The sequence below is a fragment of the Seriola dumerili genome, unplaced genomic scaffold, assembly GCF_002260705.1.
Source record: "Seriola dumerili isolate Sdu_G_001 unplaced genomic scaffold, Sdu_1.0 BDQW01000273.1, whole genome shotgun sequence".
NCBI lineage: Eukaryota > Metazoa > Chordata > Actinopteri > Carangiformes > Carangidae > Seriola > Seriola dumerili.
The window spans coordinates 160,674-178,867 of NW_019174528.1; the positions used below are offsets into that span (position 1 = coordinate 160,674).

At 41.5% G+C, this 18,194-nt stretch overlaps 1 protein-coding gene across 1 annotated transcript in view; it reads right to left on the bottom strand.

Annotated features, from left to right (window-relative positions):
- The window catches only part of nedd9 (neural precursor cell expressed, developmentally down-regulated 9), a 28,364-nt gene extending 12,261 nt beyond the window's left edge, over nucleotides 1-16,103 (bottom strand). Inside the window, exons 1-2 of the mRNA XM_022757401.1 lie at nucleotides 15,898-16,103; nucleotides 1,477-1,830 (exon numbers count right to left, since the gene is read on the bottom strand). Coding sequence (XP_022613122.1) covers nucleotides 1,477-1,830; nucleotides 15,898-15,909 — 366 coding nt within the window. The 5' untranslated portion in view covers nucleotides 15,910-16,103. The remainder of the gene's footprint in view (nucleotides 1-1,476; nucleotides 1,831-15,897) is intronic.
- Nucleotides 16,104-18,194: the final 2,091 nt, after the last annotated feature.

The following is an 18,194-nucleotide window of genomic DNA, read 5'->3' on the forward strand; positions in this document are numbered from 1 at the left end:
CACCTAAACCACCTGTTTAAAAGACTGTGACAGTCTTTGAGCCCTGAAACATTTATGCTAAGGTAAGTTATTCCTCCATTTTGTAAATGAATAAATGATCAATAAAGATAATTTATCCAGATAATTCTTCTGTATGTATCAGAGTTAAAGACTCACTAGGAAACTGGTTCTTTCTTCTATTGTAGGCTTTATTTACTAGGGCAGTCTGAGATCCTTTAACTGATCTAGACAATAAATAACACACACAAACACACACACACATATATATATATATATATATGGTATATACATACACACATAAATAGCCATTATATATATAACAGACTCATAGCTTGGAGGATTGTACATTACTGTAAATGACCAAAGCCAAGTGCAATGGTTTAGTCAGTGACTGTGTGCAGCATTTAAATGGAGAAAAACAACTTTGCGCTGGGCTCCACCAAAATTTAAAAAACAGCTCTGTGCTTTTTTCTGTTTGCTTTTCCACAAGTTGTTCCCACATTCACATTCGCTGCCCTTCTGTGGCTTAGACTGGCTCTGCTACACACAATGTGCCAATATACAAGTAATATGGGAGCTCTGCACAAAAACACTACCCTGCTCTGTGGTGAGCGCCAGGCCCGGCACACCCTGTCCTCCTTTCACATCACAGACCCACAATCTCTCTGATGAGAGTCGTGGCAGACTGCAGGATAACAGCTCACCGTGTAAATGCATAAATGTCACGTCCTATCACATCTAATACCCATACTCCCCAGTGCAGGACACGCCCACCAGAGCTGATGTTACGTTTTAAATCTGCTCTGAGCCCAAAGAACCGTTTCCAGAGGTCAGGACCGGTCTCCATTTTCTGTCTTTGTATAAACTCACTACATTTTCTGCCCCTCTATCTGTTCTCTACCTCAGTATCTGGAGAGTATTACTGTGTGTCGATATGTAAATCACCAGTAATGAGAGTTTTCAGTGAGACTTTATCAGTTTATCAGGAATCAGTCTGAAACTCTAATCACATAAAAGATGGAGGCCAAAATCCTTTGAGAAATGTAGAAATGTAGGACTGGAACATTTAGTCCCTTAATCATCTATTATTAAACCAAACATTTGCTTCTTCCAGCCTCTCAAATGTGAGGATTTGCTGCATTTTCTATTTTATATCTTTGTAAACAGAATCTTTTGAGGTTGTAGACTATGGCTCAGACATAACACCCAACCGTGAGATGTCACAGTGACCTGTCACAACGTCTTTTTCTTTTTTTTACATGTTATCGACCAAAAAGGGACGAGTCGTGTCCCACAGAGAGTCAACTGTCCACAGTCAGTCCTCAAGTCCTAAAAGAGTTCATCCTCTCTACTGAAGGAATCAGTGAAATCAGCTGCTGCAGCCTTTGCTTGTAATGTGACCTGATCGCTCTGCATGGATCACTCACTGAGACTCACTGGTACTAAAAGCAGGTAGCTGTGTCTGGTGTTCCTCACCTTGCTTGGTGTGCTGTCAGCAGATAGAGAACTCCTCGGTGGGACTTGGTAGACCTCTTGTCCAGGAGGAACCTGGTACAGCCCCTGAGACCCTGATCCAATCTTCTGCTGATAGCTCTGAGGAGGAGACTGGGCGGCGGCAGCGGCCGGCGACTGAGCGTCGAACATAGGTCCGATCAGCAGTTTGAGGCGGTTGCCAGGGGCGATGCCTTGGCGGCCGTGCAGGGAGCAGAGCCACCAGCCCTCCAGGCCTCCGGTGTTCTGCTCGATCACCGTCAGGATGTCTCCTTTACGGAAGGCCAGCTCCTCCGGAGACTCCGGCACGTTGTCGTACAAAGCTTTGGCCATCAGGTTCTGCAGAGAGAGAGCGGGGGGGTGGGAGTGTTATAATTACTGAATAAAAACAAACAACTTTTACTTTCTGTCGTATTCTGTTTTTCAGGTTGGAGTAAATCTTATGGAAGGAACAGGTTCATTTTATAAAACTCTCTTGTCTGAGGGAGTTCAGGGTCTGAAGCTCGTCCTCTGACCTGCTGACAGAAACATTCGCTCTTTTTAATTGTTTAATTCCTCCGTTAATTCACTGCTGCTTATTTGGATGGATTATGAGAAAATGGGCCCCTGGACGTAGACAAGTAAAAGGCCCCCAGTTATTTTGTCAGTCTTTAACTGGTATGAAGTATTAAATTGTATTTTTTATTTTATTTATGATTTTACTGAATTGAATTCTTTGTAGTATGAAACGTGTTTTAAATGTCTTAAATTGAATTTGGGGGACACTGTAGAAACCCTGGAGTTAAACTGATACCATTTTCATGTCTTTACGCTGAAAATGAAGCTCAGCGATTAGCTTAGCTTATTTTAGCAGACTGGAAAAAGGAAGCAGGAGCCTGGCTTTATGCTTAGCTAAGCTAACTCCGCTGCTGCTGCAGGGCTCAGTTTTCTAAAGAGAGGCCGAGGGATAATGACTCCAACCACAGATTGTGGAGATAGAAAAGCCCTGGAGTGTGGCACTTGTGTGTCTGAGCGGGGCATTTAAGACTAATTGCCTCAGTAAATGCATCAGTCTTTTCCTGTTAGCCTTCAGTTAGTTAACTGAGCATGAATTCTCCTTTTCAGCAGCTTGATGCTCCCACAGCTTTAACTCCTGGGAGCAGTTCTGCACCCTCAGCCATGCATGCTCTATAAACACAATTAGGCAATAAGTGCCTTGCTCAAGGGCACCTTCAAACTGGGTGCTGCGACAGAGGACAGTGTTTGTTGTTCAGTTTTCTCATCTTGTCTTTGTTTCATGTGAATGACCTTGTTTCATTTATTTCTGCAGCAGCAGCAGCCGAACGAGCCTCGTCAAGAAAAATCTGTTTGTTCAGTTACTGAGTCTGTTTAATAATGAAGCTACAGACACTGAACCAGTTAAACACTGATATGAAACATTAAGACATTGAAGTAAATATCCTCAGTTATTTATTAACTTAACTTCATTAATAATATGACTAGATTTATTATTATTACTATTTATTCTTTTGCCTTCTTCTATTTGTATTATTTATATTTTATCTTCGTTTGTCTTTAAGGTTTCCTGTTTAATTTAATTCCATAAGTAACTAAAGCAAATTTCACTCTTCATGTTCTTTACCATTGAACATTTCTTCTAAATAATAATAATAATAATGATAATAATAAAGAGATTGTTGTCCTGTCACTCATGTTCTGAGTTTCAGATGGAGTTTAAAACAGAAAACAGGATTTCAGCTTCACTGCAGCTGATTTTTATCTTCATGTGATCCTGCAGCATCGGACTGAACTCTGATATCTGATGGAATGAGCTGAAGATCAAACTGGATTTTAATCAGGCGACACAACGTGCTCATGTTGATCAAACTGAAATCTTTCCTACAGACTGAGGATGATCAGAAACAAGAGCAGAAAAATGGGAAAGAGACATAAACGTAAACTGTAGTGTAGTAGTGAGGTGTGCATCTCTATCTGCTGTTAGAAAGAACTCAAAGCAGCAGCTGCTACTAAAATATGTTTAAACTTGTATTAACTGAAAGGCTGGTTACTCTTCTTCTTATTATTATTATTTTTGCTGATTAAATTCATGTTTGGACTGATGGGGCAGATGTTCTGGACCATTACGTTTTTCTTTTTAGGGTTTTGGGATTAATGTCTCTTGCAGATGAAGTTGTGTTGTGGACCTGCAGTGACTCAACTCTTCTCACAAGCTTCCCAAGCAGACTGGGCTTTCCCCATTTTCACCCATTGCTTTCATCATGTTTGTATGTTTTTACTTCTACTTCTGATTTGAGTGAAATATATGAAATGAAATGTTAACACATACACAAAGGAACAGTCAGTTTCACTCCATGTTATTAGCAGTAGCTCACTGTGGGAATCAGGAAGCCCACTTTGGTCTGAGGCGTTTGTGAACCTGGGCTGGCCTTCCTCTTTCTAACCGGCCTGAACTCAGACAGTTCCCATGTGAAACTCTCTGTTAGTAACATAGTTATCTCCCACTGCGGCCCCGCCCCCTGCCTATTGTTCCAGTGCACTGAGGCCATTAGCCAGAAAACACCCGTCACACAATCACAACCCCCCCCACCACCAACCAGCCAACGAGCTGCAACCAGTTTGATTGTGACCCTGGAGGTCAACGTCATCCAGAGGGCGTGAGCCTGGAGTTCACATGTTCAGAGCTGATTATTAAAGTTTGAATATATGAGGAAATACGTCAGTGAGATCAATCAATCACAGCTGACACAATTAGTCAGTTAATCAATGAGTCCATTGTCAGTAAAACAAGTCAATCTATTCATGTTTTCTGATCCTCCGGTGATATAAACTGAAAATCTTTAGAAGAATCAGAGAATATTTGATTCACTTCAAAGCAGCTGCTGGTTTTTCTTCTGTTGATGAATTAATTGAGTAATTATAGAATCAGATTAAACAGATTAGACATCAATGTGGAGTAAAGCAGACTGTAGCTGATTGAGTTTCACACCAAAGAGAAAACTAAGAAAATGGATGACTGTCATGAACGCTGTTAAATCAGAACAGATCTGTTAATCTGAACTTCCTGGATGAGGCCTGTTGTCGTGGTTACCTGCTTCCTGCTTGAAGCTCAGGAGAAATTAAATCACCTGTCACTGCGACTCCTCCTCTGTCTCAATACATTGATCACATGTTAAGACATGAACCAACACATATGAAGAAGGTCCAGAGAAGCAGCTGCTGATTTCAGCTTCGCTTCACTGAGACCAGAGAGAAGGTGAAGAGACGCTGTGACCTCACATCCGTCCTCTGAAGCACAGAGACGAACCTCTGATGAACACCTGAACCTTCAACAAGCTTCACTGCAGAAACACTGCCTCCACTCTGAGTCCTGAGCTGGTTCATGACAGTAACAGCTGCAGAAGCCCAGACCAGAGAAACAGAAAACATCCAGAGACAAATGTTTCCGGGGGGACAGTAGAAAGTGACGGACAGTAGTTCTTCCTGTTGTCGTGACTCATTTCTAAGGTTTTTCTTTCATAAATGTTGAACTTGTGTTGGAAAGATTTTTTATTCTTTTGCATTTGTTTGACACAGTAAACTGAGCTTCAGGGCCACCGTACAAATGAGTCTCTGTTAATGTAGTTTATTAAAGTCTGTTGAGCAGGAAGTGAAACAGAGAAATGTGCAGGATGTCATTAAATTAATGTCCGTCTGTCAGTGACTCAACGGAAGGACCCCAGTCTGAGGGGGGGGGGGGTTCAGGTGACGTGTTCAGGTGACGTCTTCACGTCCATTTGTCCAGGCTGCAGTCCAAACTTAAAGATGATGTCCACTTTAATATAACAGAAGAAAAACAGCTGTCACGTGTAAGAGACAGGAAACTGAAAGATTCACTAATTTTACTTGAAATGTGACTGAAACAATAAATCTACTATCAGAAGAGATATTGATCATTTCTGTTGATTGATTAACTGATTCATCTTCTAATGTTTCAGCTCTAAAGATGTGAGAGATGAAGTTTAAATCATTTTGATCTAAAACAGGAAGATATTTAACAAACAACCCTGACAACATCAGGTAACATCTGGCTTGGAGACACTCTCATGGCCTTGTATGTTTTTGTCATTAAAAAGTGTAAAGTTGAAACTGTTCAGATTCACACCTGGAGTCTGAAGCCCCAGCTGACTGCCCCCCCCACTCTGAACCCCTCCCTATGACTCACACACCTCTACATCAACACTTTTTTTCCAGCAGCGTCTCGCCTGAACACAAACACACGTCCTCTCTGTGGAGAGCTGACCGCTCCAAAAATAAAAGGCACCTTACGTAACTTCTCCTGCTGAAAGCTCCACCTCTGCCCCCCCCCCCAGCTCTCTGGGAGGTTCTGGCTCTGCCTCTGTTACACATCAATCTAATAATACTGAAGGCGGCTCACAAACACTCCCTGCTACTGCAGCCACGCAGCAGAAACCCCGTCTCCATGGCGACGGGATCCGTCCCGCTTTCAGAGACCAGGATGTTTTCAAACTGCTCCCAAAACAAAGTGGTACACTCCGACTGTGAGACCATCAGCCTCTGCGGCGGGCCGTACCACCGTCCCACGTGTCCCGGGGGGGTTCATACTCACTCCTCTGGCCTCGTTTCACAGGGTTAAATATAGAAAATAATTATAGTAATGACGATAATGAGGACCTGATGACTTCTACCCGTCGCTCCTCAGAGTGCGGCTGCAGGTGAGAGCCAGTTCACATAAATGGGCCGAGTGAGGGGTTCTAGAGAGAGGAGGCTCATGGGAAATGGCTCAGAGCTCAGAGTCCATGATGGTCATTTCTTCATGTATTTTCAGGGAGGTCGAGCCTCTGATTCCACACCTGTGTATTAGCTACACCCTCCATACACCTGTGTATTAGCTACACCCTCCATACACCTGTGTATTAGCTACACCCTCCATACACCTGTGTATTAGCTACACAGAGAGACTTCATGTCACAAGTTTAGAGATTTTATTTTACAACACACACACAGCTGCTTCACAGTGATCGATATCTTACGTCAGCAGTAGATCAATAGAGTTGTAACTGTATCAATCAATAGCTTGTTTTAGCCTCGTGTCCACTGACCAGTTATTTCAGATCACAGCATTGATCGTTAGTTTGTTCTTGTTTTGTGATGATTGTTTAAAGTCAAACACACAGGCTCCATTGATTCTGTATGACTAAATAAAACCTCAGTGTAAACACTACGGCCTCCACCTTCATCTCATCTGATTGATGAGCTACAGCAGCAGGATGGAAACTGACAGGAAGTCGACCGCACTACAACTGAACCACTGGTGTTCAAATGTCTCAGGATGTAGAGTCAGTGAATGTTACGCCTACGACTGATTTTCCCTGAAAACTAAAATAAAGATGGAAGTTCCTTTTAATGGTGTTCTTCTATAACTGCTCCCTGCTAAGACTCATGTCAAGCGGATCAGTCAACTGTTGTTCCTTGTTCTATGATATCTTTGGATTTTAGACTGATGGTCAGACAACATTAGATTAATGAAGACGTTTTTAAACTGTGAGGGAGTTTTCAGAGGGAGAGAGGTGAGGTGAGGGGGCGGACCAACGCAGATGATCTAAAAACAACAGGAAGTTAATTATTGTAGTTTGGCCCAGTTATCAACAGCAGCAGTTCAGGTACACTGATTAAAACACTAAAACACTGAGTCTGACTGCAGCAGTTTGTGTCACAGACTTGAGAAACACAAACTTTTAGATTCACTGTGACTTTCAGAGCAGATCAATATCTCTGATGTAAATAAACTGTAAACAAGAGATCGGAGTGAAAGATGCTGCAGATCTGAAAATCCTCAGATGTTTTCTTCAGTATCACAGTGAGTCTTTGACAGTCAGTTCACAGGAAAACAACAAACAGGAACTGCTGATGTTGTGGTTCACTGAATCCATGGCAACACTAAACTATCACACCTTTAACATTACAAAAGAAAAACTCATTTAAACAGTCACAAACAAAACAACCTTCTCCATCAACACTGATCTCACAAGTATTTGGTTAAATGAATAAAAGGATTTGTCATGTGTGATCAATGTTCCTTAAAGGTTTGAAGCTGTGTGTCATGATCCAGTATCCATCAGAACCTATTGTCATCCCTGTTCCTTTCCTTCCTGTCAGATACACCGTGTCTCTGACTTTTCTCTTTTGTTGAATCACTAAAGCTCGTCAACCTTTTTTACTTCTTAATAACATGAGTTTCCTCCTCCTTCAGCTCCTCCTCCAGCTCCGCCTCCTCATTCATCACAGCTTTTATTTTTTTACTGTCACATAAACTAGGATGTAACCTGACTTGACACCCTCCTCAGTTTCCCTCCACTCCTCAGCCTGCAGCACTTCCTGCCTCCAGGCTACGACAGACCTGGTCCTGGACTCCCTTGCTCCGGCCCTGAATCCAGCTACAGCCTATAATTAGACGTGAAGCCACACTGCACATATGAGTGTCTGAGAGCTGGGGAGGTTTATTGTGTAATGCTGCCTCTCATATTCTGCCAAGTCATTCTGTGTCAGTGCGAAGCAGCAGAAGAGATGTGTCCTTCAAACTCGTGTGTCCATGCTGAGTCTACATGAATCGCTGAGGGGCTGTGTTTAGCTGCTGACCTCTGACCTCTGACAGTTTACTGAACATAAAGGAGTCGAGAACCAATCAGAGACACAAAACGACAACGTGATGATGTTCATGGAGTCCGGCAAACAGACAGAGACCATGTGGATTATCTCCAAACACTGATGCCAAACGAGGGTACGTGAACGCATCGTGGTAACCCCCCAGAGACGAGAGCTAATCCCTCCAAGGGCCAATAGCCGAGATGTGAAATATGTTTCATGATATCTGTGCGGGGCCACACTGAAAGGTTTTACATATAGAATAACTAATGAGGGGGAGATTCACTCCTCTGTCCCTCTGATTTCACGCTACACAAAGAAGAGACCAACAACAGAGGCGGCCATCTTTGAAACATGAAGCTGTCTGACATGAAAGGGACGCTTCTGTTCATTAGAGGGAAACATTCATCATCTTTAACACTCTACCCACGACGCACTCTGCTTCCACAGTTTTATATTGTGATGACGGCTGCAGCTGACACGTATTCTCAATCAATTCATTAAGTGAGTCAGAAAAGTTTGAAAAATGCCCAAGAAAAGCTCCAGAACCCAGACAGAAATATATCAATGTTCGTTTCCTCTGATAAAACGTCCAGAACACAAAGATATTCAAGTTTCAATGTGTAAATCAGAGAAAAACTGATCATCAGAAAACACATCTTCTTGAATTTGAGAATCTGGAACCAGAATATTTGGAGTTTTTGCTTCAAAACGACTTAAATGATTGATATTTCAGTGTCTCCCTGTATTTTTGTCTAAATCTTTCTTCCAGTCTTTGGATAAATTAATTTCTTCATTTTTATGGGCTGGTAAAAATCCTAGAATCCACAGAGAACTTTCAGAAAGACCTAGAGACCAAGGCGGACTAGCACTTCCCAATATGAAAAAATATTACTGGGCGTCCAATATTCAAAAAATTATATACTGGTATCAGGCCCCAGAGTTGAATTGGTGCAGACTTGAGGCAAACTCTTGCACTTCTGCCTCACTCTCTGTTTTAATTACAGTGGAGTTACCATTCTCACCATCCAAGTTCACATCAAGCCCAGTAGTGATTTCCACTCTTAAAATATGGGCACAATTCAGAAGAAGATTTCTCTGTATATAGCCCAATTTACAACAACCACCTTTTCCCTGCAGCCAGAAGTGACCATACTTTTACATTGTGGCGTAGAAAAGGTCTAGCTATATGCTATAACTTTTACATAGATGGGCTTTTTGGCACTTTTACTGATCTTTCGGAAAAATTTCAACTACAGAGGTCAGACTTATTTAGATACTTTCAGGTTCGTCACTTTATTCAGAACCAGAGTCCAACATTCCCAGCTTTACCAGCAGATTCAGGGCTGGAGAAGGTTTTGCGGGCACAAGTCCAGCACAAGAGACAGATCTCAATAATCTCAAACATAATTACTTCCCTCCATGAAACATCACTAGAACGGCTTAAAACGGAATGGGCTGAGGAACTTGGGATGGAAATAGATGAAGCAGTCTGGGACTGCGCTCAGGCTAGAGTTAATGGTACATCATCCTGCGCCCGTCTCAGCCTGATACAGTTCAAGGTTTTCCATAGAATCTACTACACCAAGTCTAAACTATCCAAAATTTATTCTGACATTCAGGATAGGTGTGAGCGCTGTAACTCCTCTCCAGCACATATGGCCCACATGTTTTGGACCTGTCCTAAATTAAGAGATTTCTGGTCATCTGTTTGCAAAACTTTGAACGACGCATTTAACACCAAAGTGAAACCCTCCGCAGACATGGCCATCTTTGGAGTATTTACTAATGAGATCTTGTTGGCCACTGATAAGAAGAATGCTTTTGCCTTCGCCTCTTTGCTAGCCCGTAGAAGAATAGTTTTACAGTGGAAATCCCCTGATCCCCCTAAAGTGTCTGTCTGGCTCAGCGACCTAATGTTTTTCCTGAAATTAGAGAAAATGAAGTACTTCACCAGATCAGTAAGAAAATTCCACAAAATATGGAACCCTAGGGGTGGGCGATATGGCAAAAATATCATATCACGATTTTTTAAAAATAAAATCACGATTTCGATTTTATCACGATCTTAAATTGGAAAAAGTCTGTCTTTAGTTCATGCGAAACTAAAGACATGTAACAGAGTGCAGAGTGCCCCCCTCCCTTGTTATTTTTACTCATTTTATTCACTTATTTACCCTCTTTTGTTTTTTTTCTCTCTATTAATGTTATTACTGTGAGTATCATTTATGTATTATCATTATTGTTATTATTATTTTTGTTATTGTGTATTCCATTTTTTTTTATGGCGGTGGGGGAGGTGGGGGGGACTTGATTGACAAAAATGAAAAACCAGTTCAAGAACACTGCACTTAAATGCTTCCTGTATTGCACTACCTTTCTTGAATAAAAAATATGTTTAATGTTTAAAAAAAAAAAAAACGTCTCAAATGACCTTAAACATCAACAGTAACTTCAGATTTTTGTACCTTTCACTTGTTTTGTCTCATTTATCAGAGAATTACTGCAGCCAAAGGTCAAACATGGAAATGTTTATATGTACTGTTGCTGACTCTCTCTCTCTCTCATGAACACACAGTGTCTGCCCCCCCTACACCCACTGTTTTCAAATGTTAATGGCTGGCTCACGGTGCAAGGGCGCAGCGGGCGGGGGGTTGGTTTGGGGGGGGGGCTCTTCATGCTCACTGGGAATCTTTCACAGGAGCAAAAAACTGAAGCAATGTTACAGGATGAAAACACCAGAGGAATAATAACAATAATAATAATATTAATAAAAAATAATAATATAAACAATAATAACAACAATAACAATAATAATAAAATGTCTATGTTGGATTCAGTCTAAAATATTCAGATAGACGACCACTGAATGCAAAAAACTCTTCACTGTGTAAAAACTTGCAGAGGAAACAAGCCACACACACACACACACACACACACACACACACACACACACACAAACATGCTAACTGTGCCCCTCTGCAGACCCACTAACCATGTGAAGAGGCACCTTGAAAGAATCATGAGCATCTTCTGAACAACGATCATTAGACTGCTCTCATTCTCACGCCCCCCCCCACAATACACCAAACTCTATTTGCCCTCTCGTTCCCCCACAACTTCCTCTCTTTCATTTTCTGCAGCTCTTTCAGCATCACAGACCCCACCCCCCCCCTCTCAGAACAATGTCTCCTCCAGCTCCCTTTGCTCTTGGACCAGAGCCTGGAACCTGAACCCATAAAAACACACACACACACACACACACACACACACACACCATCACTCCTCTCTGTGGTTGTGAAGCTATTTCTGCAGCAGTTACGTCAGACATGAAGGAATGACTGAAGTTTGTGGAAGAGAAAGAACGTTTTCCTCTGAAAAGTGTCACGACACTTTAAAGGACTCGCCTTCAGAGTTACTCTGATAAATCCTCTGATATAACTTTATAAGATATATTGATATCAGACTATAGATCACCTGATCAGTAACAAACTTCTGTAAAGAAAAACCCAAAGAATTTAACTTTGTCAACAGCTGATTTAGCTCAGTTTGTATTTTAAATTCAATTCTTCAACAAAACAAATCTAACAGGTCATTATATATAGGCACACATACATACATACACACACACACATATATATATATATATATCAAGATTGTTGTTTATGGTTAAACTAGAATCTTCTCCTCCTCAACTCAGACTAGTTCCAGGTCACATCTTGTTTATCCAGTCATAGAAAATATAAACCATTAGTGTGACTTTTGTCATAATTGTTGTGAAGACTTCAACAATGGTTAAAAAGTGTTTTTTGAGGTCACACTGAACTTGACCTTTGACCTTTAACAACCAAAATCTAATCAGTTCATCCTTGAGCCCTGATGAATGTTTGTGCCAAATTTGAAGGAGTTCAATCAAGGTGTTACTGAGATATCGTGTCCATGAGAATGAGCTGGACGGACAACCTGAAAACAAAATGGCTGCCGCTGGGTGGAGGAATAAAAATAACAATCAGCTGTTATTTTCACTTTGGTTTTTTAAACTTATTTGCCTCAAACTTTAAGCTTTGTTCTTATTTGTTTTCATACAGAGTCGGATGAGAAGATTGAACCACTCTCATGTCTGTACGTTAAATATGAAGCTACAGCCAGCAGCTGGTTAGCTTAGCTTAGCATAAAGACTGGAAACAGAGGGGAACTGCTAACTTGGCTCTGTTTAGCCTCCCAGCACCCTTAAAGCTAAAAAATTAACATGTTACATCACATTTGTTTACTCCATAGAAAATCATATTTTCATTTATGCTATGCTAAAGCTAAATTAAGCTATGCTAACCAGCTGCTGACTGTAGCCTCATGTTTAATGGAGCAGTTTTTTACAGATTAAACAAACGAGATGTAAAACATTAATGCATGAGCTGGATTCTGTTACGTCTGGACAGAGGCAGGTCACCTGTTCATCAGTCCTCTCACCTGACTCTCACTGATATAATGTTCGCCATCTGCAATGTATGTCAACAGAGTGATCTTCCCTCCTCTCCACAGGGGACACACCTGTAAATCCCTCCTCCCTCCTCACAAACACAGGATAAGGAGGATGAGGACTTCCTCTTTGTATCAAACCCCATCACCTCCTGAGTTCTGGTGTTCGTCTTGTGTCTTTTTCTTCATCTTCAATTTAAACTGTATTCCCTTCTTTCTTATTTGGGATTATGGTGTGATTGAATATTGTTTACTCTATTTGTTGTTCTATTTGTTAATTAATGAAGTAAGGCGAATTATTATTTGAAACATTAATGATTTAAAGGCCAGATCTCCAGATCTTGGATTTGTTGTTTAGAACCACGACAATCTGGAAATCATCGGGGCGTCGTGTGGCGTAGTGGTTTATGTGTAGAGGCCACAGTCCTCGCTGCAGTCGGCCCTGGTTCGAGTCCTGCATCGGACGGCCTTTGCTTTGCTTTCCCCCTCTCTCTGCCTCCCCATTTCCTGTCTCTCTCTACTGCACTATCAAATAAAGGCATAAAAAGCCCAAAAACATATATATATATAAAAAAAAAAAAAAAAGAATCTGGAAATCATCATCCCTGTAAATCAACAGAAACACTGATTGAAATCCTCGTCTCCTGGTGGCTCCAGCTAGAACCTTAAGTACAGAACAAAACGTGTCTTCTAACCATGACGAGGCCTCGTTCACCGCCTGGTTTCCCAAGATTCTTTGCTCTCCCTGCCACCTCCTTCTCCCTCCTGTGTTACATAATGCAGATCTGTTTATCAGGTTTCTTTTTTCTCCCTATCTCACCTGAACGTGTTGAAGACAAACACAGAGGTGTTCGACGTCAGAGAGGTCATCACTGAGCAGAGCTCCTCCTACAGATATCACCATGGAAACGCTGTGTTGATCACATTAATAACACTAATCAATAACACTGATAAACACAATTGTCATGGAGATCCACTCTCTGTCCCTGCTCTGGACCTGCCCCTGCTCTCTGGACCTGCCCCTGCTCTGGACCTGCCCCTGTTCTGGACCTGCCCCTGCTCTGGACCTGCCCCTGTTCTCTGGACCTGCCCCTGCTCTGGACCTGCCCCTGTTCTCTGGACCTGCCCCTGCTCTGGACCTGCCCCTGCTCTCTGCACCTGTTCCTGTTCTGGACCTGCCCCTGTTCTGGACCTGCCCCCGCTCTGGACCTGTTCCTGTTCTGGACCTGTCCCTGCTCTGGACCTGCCCCTGCTCTGGACCTGCCCCTGTTCTGGACCTGCCCCTGTTCTGGACCTGCCTCTGCTCTCTGGACCTGTTCCTGTTCTGGACCTGCCCCTGCTCTAGACCTGCCCCTGTTCTGGACCTGCCCCTGCTCTGGACCTGCCCCTGTTCTGGGCCTGTCCCTGCTCTGGACCTGCCCCTGCTCTGGACCTGCCCCTGCTCTGGACCTGCCTCTGCTCTCTGGATCTGTTCCTGTTCTGGACCTGCCCCTGCTCTGGACCTGCCCCTGCTCTGGACCTGCCCCTGCTCTGGACCTGCCTCTGCTCTCTGGACCTGTTCCTGTTCTGGACCTGCCCCTGCTCTGGACCTGTCCCTGCTCTGTGGACTGTGTATTTAAAGGACTATGAGTCAGTGAGGACCATGACCCAGACACACCCTCCAGTCTCAATCAGACCTGCTGCAGAGAGACAAGGTTAGGTTGGGGTTAAAACTCTTAAGATTACTACGAGGGACTCTGGCACAAGGTGACCATCAATGTTAAAAGCACTTGCATATTTTCTTTATTTAAACCATTCATAAGAAGTTAAAAGTGTATATCCCCATTTAAAATAACAATAAAGGAAATAAAAAAAAAATAAGAGGATAAAAAGATTAAAATTTTATATAGACAAGGAAACAAGGAGAGGACCTAGGACACAGGAAGGCAGCGGGAGCCCAGTTTCTTTAAAAAAGTCTTCCGACTGTCATGGACTCTAACCCCACTGTTGAATTAAAAGGGTAAGGGACGTTAACATGACATCCTCCTCAATAAGGGTTAGCCCTAACCCTAACCTCCAGAGAGGAAGACAGATCCAGATTACAATCGAGTCCAGAGTCTGAGCCACGGAGCAGAAAACAGTTTCTGCTTCATCAATGTGGTGAAACAGGATTCAGACTGAAGAACAAGAAGCTGACGAATGAGAAAAATGAAAATAACCCAAATCATGTTAAAAATCCTTCACAACAACCAACTCCACTGAGGTTAACGAGACACCAGATCAATCACATGCATCATCAGTTCAAAACATTACCACCAAATAAACAGTGACACAACAGAGCCACTGATTGGCTACTGGCTGAGGTGAAGACCAATCAGAGACCTCCATTAGTCCAATCAAGACCAGATCAATGAGTTCAGTGATATGATTCATTTATAAGTGACAGTCAAATGCCCCAGATACAAGTGGAAATATGACGATAAGTTTATATTATGTTTAATTTAATTCTTTCATAAAGTAAACAACAGGTGACCAGAGCTGCAATAATCAATCAATAAGTTGATCAACAGAAGTATCGGTTGATAATCAATTTATTGTTTAGACACTTTTCTCTAATAAAGTGAATCTTTGTGTTTTGTTCTGTTGGTCAAACAAAATCAGACATTTTCAAATTTTCAGATCGATTAACAACTAATCCATCAATCAATGACTAAGAAACATATACTGGATTAATCAATAATTAAGTCTGAACATTTTGATCTTCCAGGTTTAATTTCGCTTCAGAAAAACACAAACACATTTTTAAGTATAAAAACGAAATATTTTCTGGTTCCAGCTTCAAAGTTCAGATTTCATGTTTTTGTCATGTGACAGTGAGCTAAACATCTGACGTCACTCCTGCCTGTGGGGACACTGTAACAGAGACTTTTTTTCATTATTATTTTATAGAGAAAATGACTTGTTTTTTGGGGGGGGGGGGTTGGTAGCATTTTTCCTCTGTTTACGCCCCTGTGATTTAACAACACACACACACACACACACACACACACACACACACACACACACACACACACACACGATACATTCACACATCAACTTCAAACATCATCTCGAAACGTGACGACATCTTTTCTCTTCCCGCCTCTGAAAACTTAAGTGTCTCCTTTTTAAACCGGTTTAAATTAAACTGTTAAACCGTCCATTGAAATCAGGTAAAAACCGCCATAAACACAAAGAGGAGAAGTTTCAGCTCGTGTCATTCTTCCACGAGACATCTGAACACAAACTCTGACTCGACGCTTCACTTACTTTGTACTTCATGTCGCAGCTTTTCTCTGAGGCTCCGGTCAAAGTGACAAATATCCGTTTTATCGCAGCAAAGAGCGAAACATCTGAAGAGTAACTGGGGGACTGGTTCTGAGCTTTAACCAGCGTTAAGCAGCGTTAACTAGCCATCCAGACAAACACAGGAACAGGCAGTAAGAAACAGTCTAAACAGGACCGCTGCTCTCTGCTCTCCGCTCCTAACTGCTGCTCTCCACCGTCACCGTCTGCAACTCATTTAGATGCACCTCTCTGATTGGTCTATAGAAACCCCCTGTCCCCACCCACTCCTCCTTCACTCCCTCCCTCCTCTGTTGCAAAAGTGACGTCATTGCCTAGCTACAATAGTAGATGAAATCGTGTATATATGTTTATATTCACATAAAATAAAGCAGTGATTCTGTCACTAACTGATACTGATGAGAGTTAGTATTCATTTATATCATAACTCACAACAACAAAGAGACAAAACAACCACAAAGAGACAAAACAACCACAAAGAGAAAAAACAACCACAAAGAGACAAAACAACTACAAAGAGACAAAACAACTATAAAGACACAAAACAACTACAAAGAGACAAAACAACTATAAAGACACAAAACAACCACAAAGAGACAAAACAACTACAAACAGACATAAAACAACTACAAAGAGACAAAACAACCACAAAGAGACACAAGACGGCCACCAACACACACAAAGCAACTCCGGAAAGATGCAAAACAACCACAAGACTCAACCGTCGAAGACACACAATGACTATAAAGTCTCTTCAGTCTGGATGTCTTGCTGCTGTGTAAGAGGTGTAGGTTATAATACGTCCTGTGAGCAGCTAAGTCTTCGGGACAGATTGGAGGCTACAGTGAGTCGCTATCACAAAGAAGAGACGTGCCGACTAGCTGGTTAGCATGCTAACTTCAGTAATAAAGACAAGAGTTAACGTTGGTGCTTGTTTCCACCTCTGGAGACAGATGTTGGTGAGTAAAGGAATGAACTTTGATGCTGAACCCACGTTTCTTCTAGACTGGTCAGTAAAAAGCTGTTAATGCTAATGTTAGCTATGTAGTGATAACAAAACTTATAAATAGCTCCTTTAATGCTTCAGATATTGTTTCACTTTTTAAAGGGTTTAAATAAAAAACCAAGTTGACAATTAAAGTCAAAAAAAGTTTTTAAGCTGAAATTCAAACATCTACCTCCTGCTAAGATATGGCTCTGCTAGCTTACCAGCTACCCACTATATAATGGTTAAGTCAAAGATCCCTTTAAAATATTTCATTATCCAACTGCTCACTATTTACAAAAACTTACATCACACTACAAAGACATTAATGTTCTATATGATTATTTTCTCATCATGTTGGTCCCCCTGCGTGTTGTATACAGACATATTGTTGGTTGTGTGCTTTATATCTGATAGACATGTCTCAATAAAGTAAATATATTTTGTAGATTATATCAAAAAAATAATGGGTTACTAGATGTACTTTAATATTTCTTTCTAAATGTGGTTTTCTCTGGTTACAGATCAGGAAGTTCTTGCTGCTTCATGTGATGGAGAAAAAAAAGTGTTGGTTGTTTTTCTGAGAATTTACAATGAGGTTGAAGGAAGTGAGATTATTAAATGTTTCTCTTGGTTCAAAAGAAAATTGAAACACAGCTTCTTTACCTGCCTCCTGTGACATCTTCATCCTGCTCCTCTATGAATAAATAAACACTTAAAATAAGATAAAAGGCACTTTCCTCCAGCTCCTCAACTGCAGAGCTCAGGTGACACAAGCCAGTAACTACAGCTTCAGTTAGAACCTCATTCAGGACTGACTCTGGTTGAGACCTTGGGTGAAAAGATGCCGGTAAGGAGGGAAGCATTGTATTTTAAAAGACTAAAATTGTGACACAGATTCTCCTTAGACTGAAATTTAATGAATGATGAAAAGAAGTCAAATATAACAGTTAAAGTTCATCAGAAGAGAAGTTTAACACTGAGCTGTAGCTGGTGGGTGGTGGTTAGTAGGTTAGGTGTTAGGTGGTGGTACTGTGTCAAACTACCTGATATTCTACTGAGCTGTTTAAACCACATTTCATTAGCTGATCATGCATTTAATAAATAATCTTTATCTGGATGTTGTCTCATAAAACTGTAGTAAAAGTATGAAGTTTAAATAAATGAAGGAGTCATTCCCACAGACCTAAAACATCCTGACTGTTGTCATTCACTCTGAGGCTGTGGTTTGTTCCACTGTTTATTTATCAGAAAGCCAAACACAGAACTAGCAGCA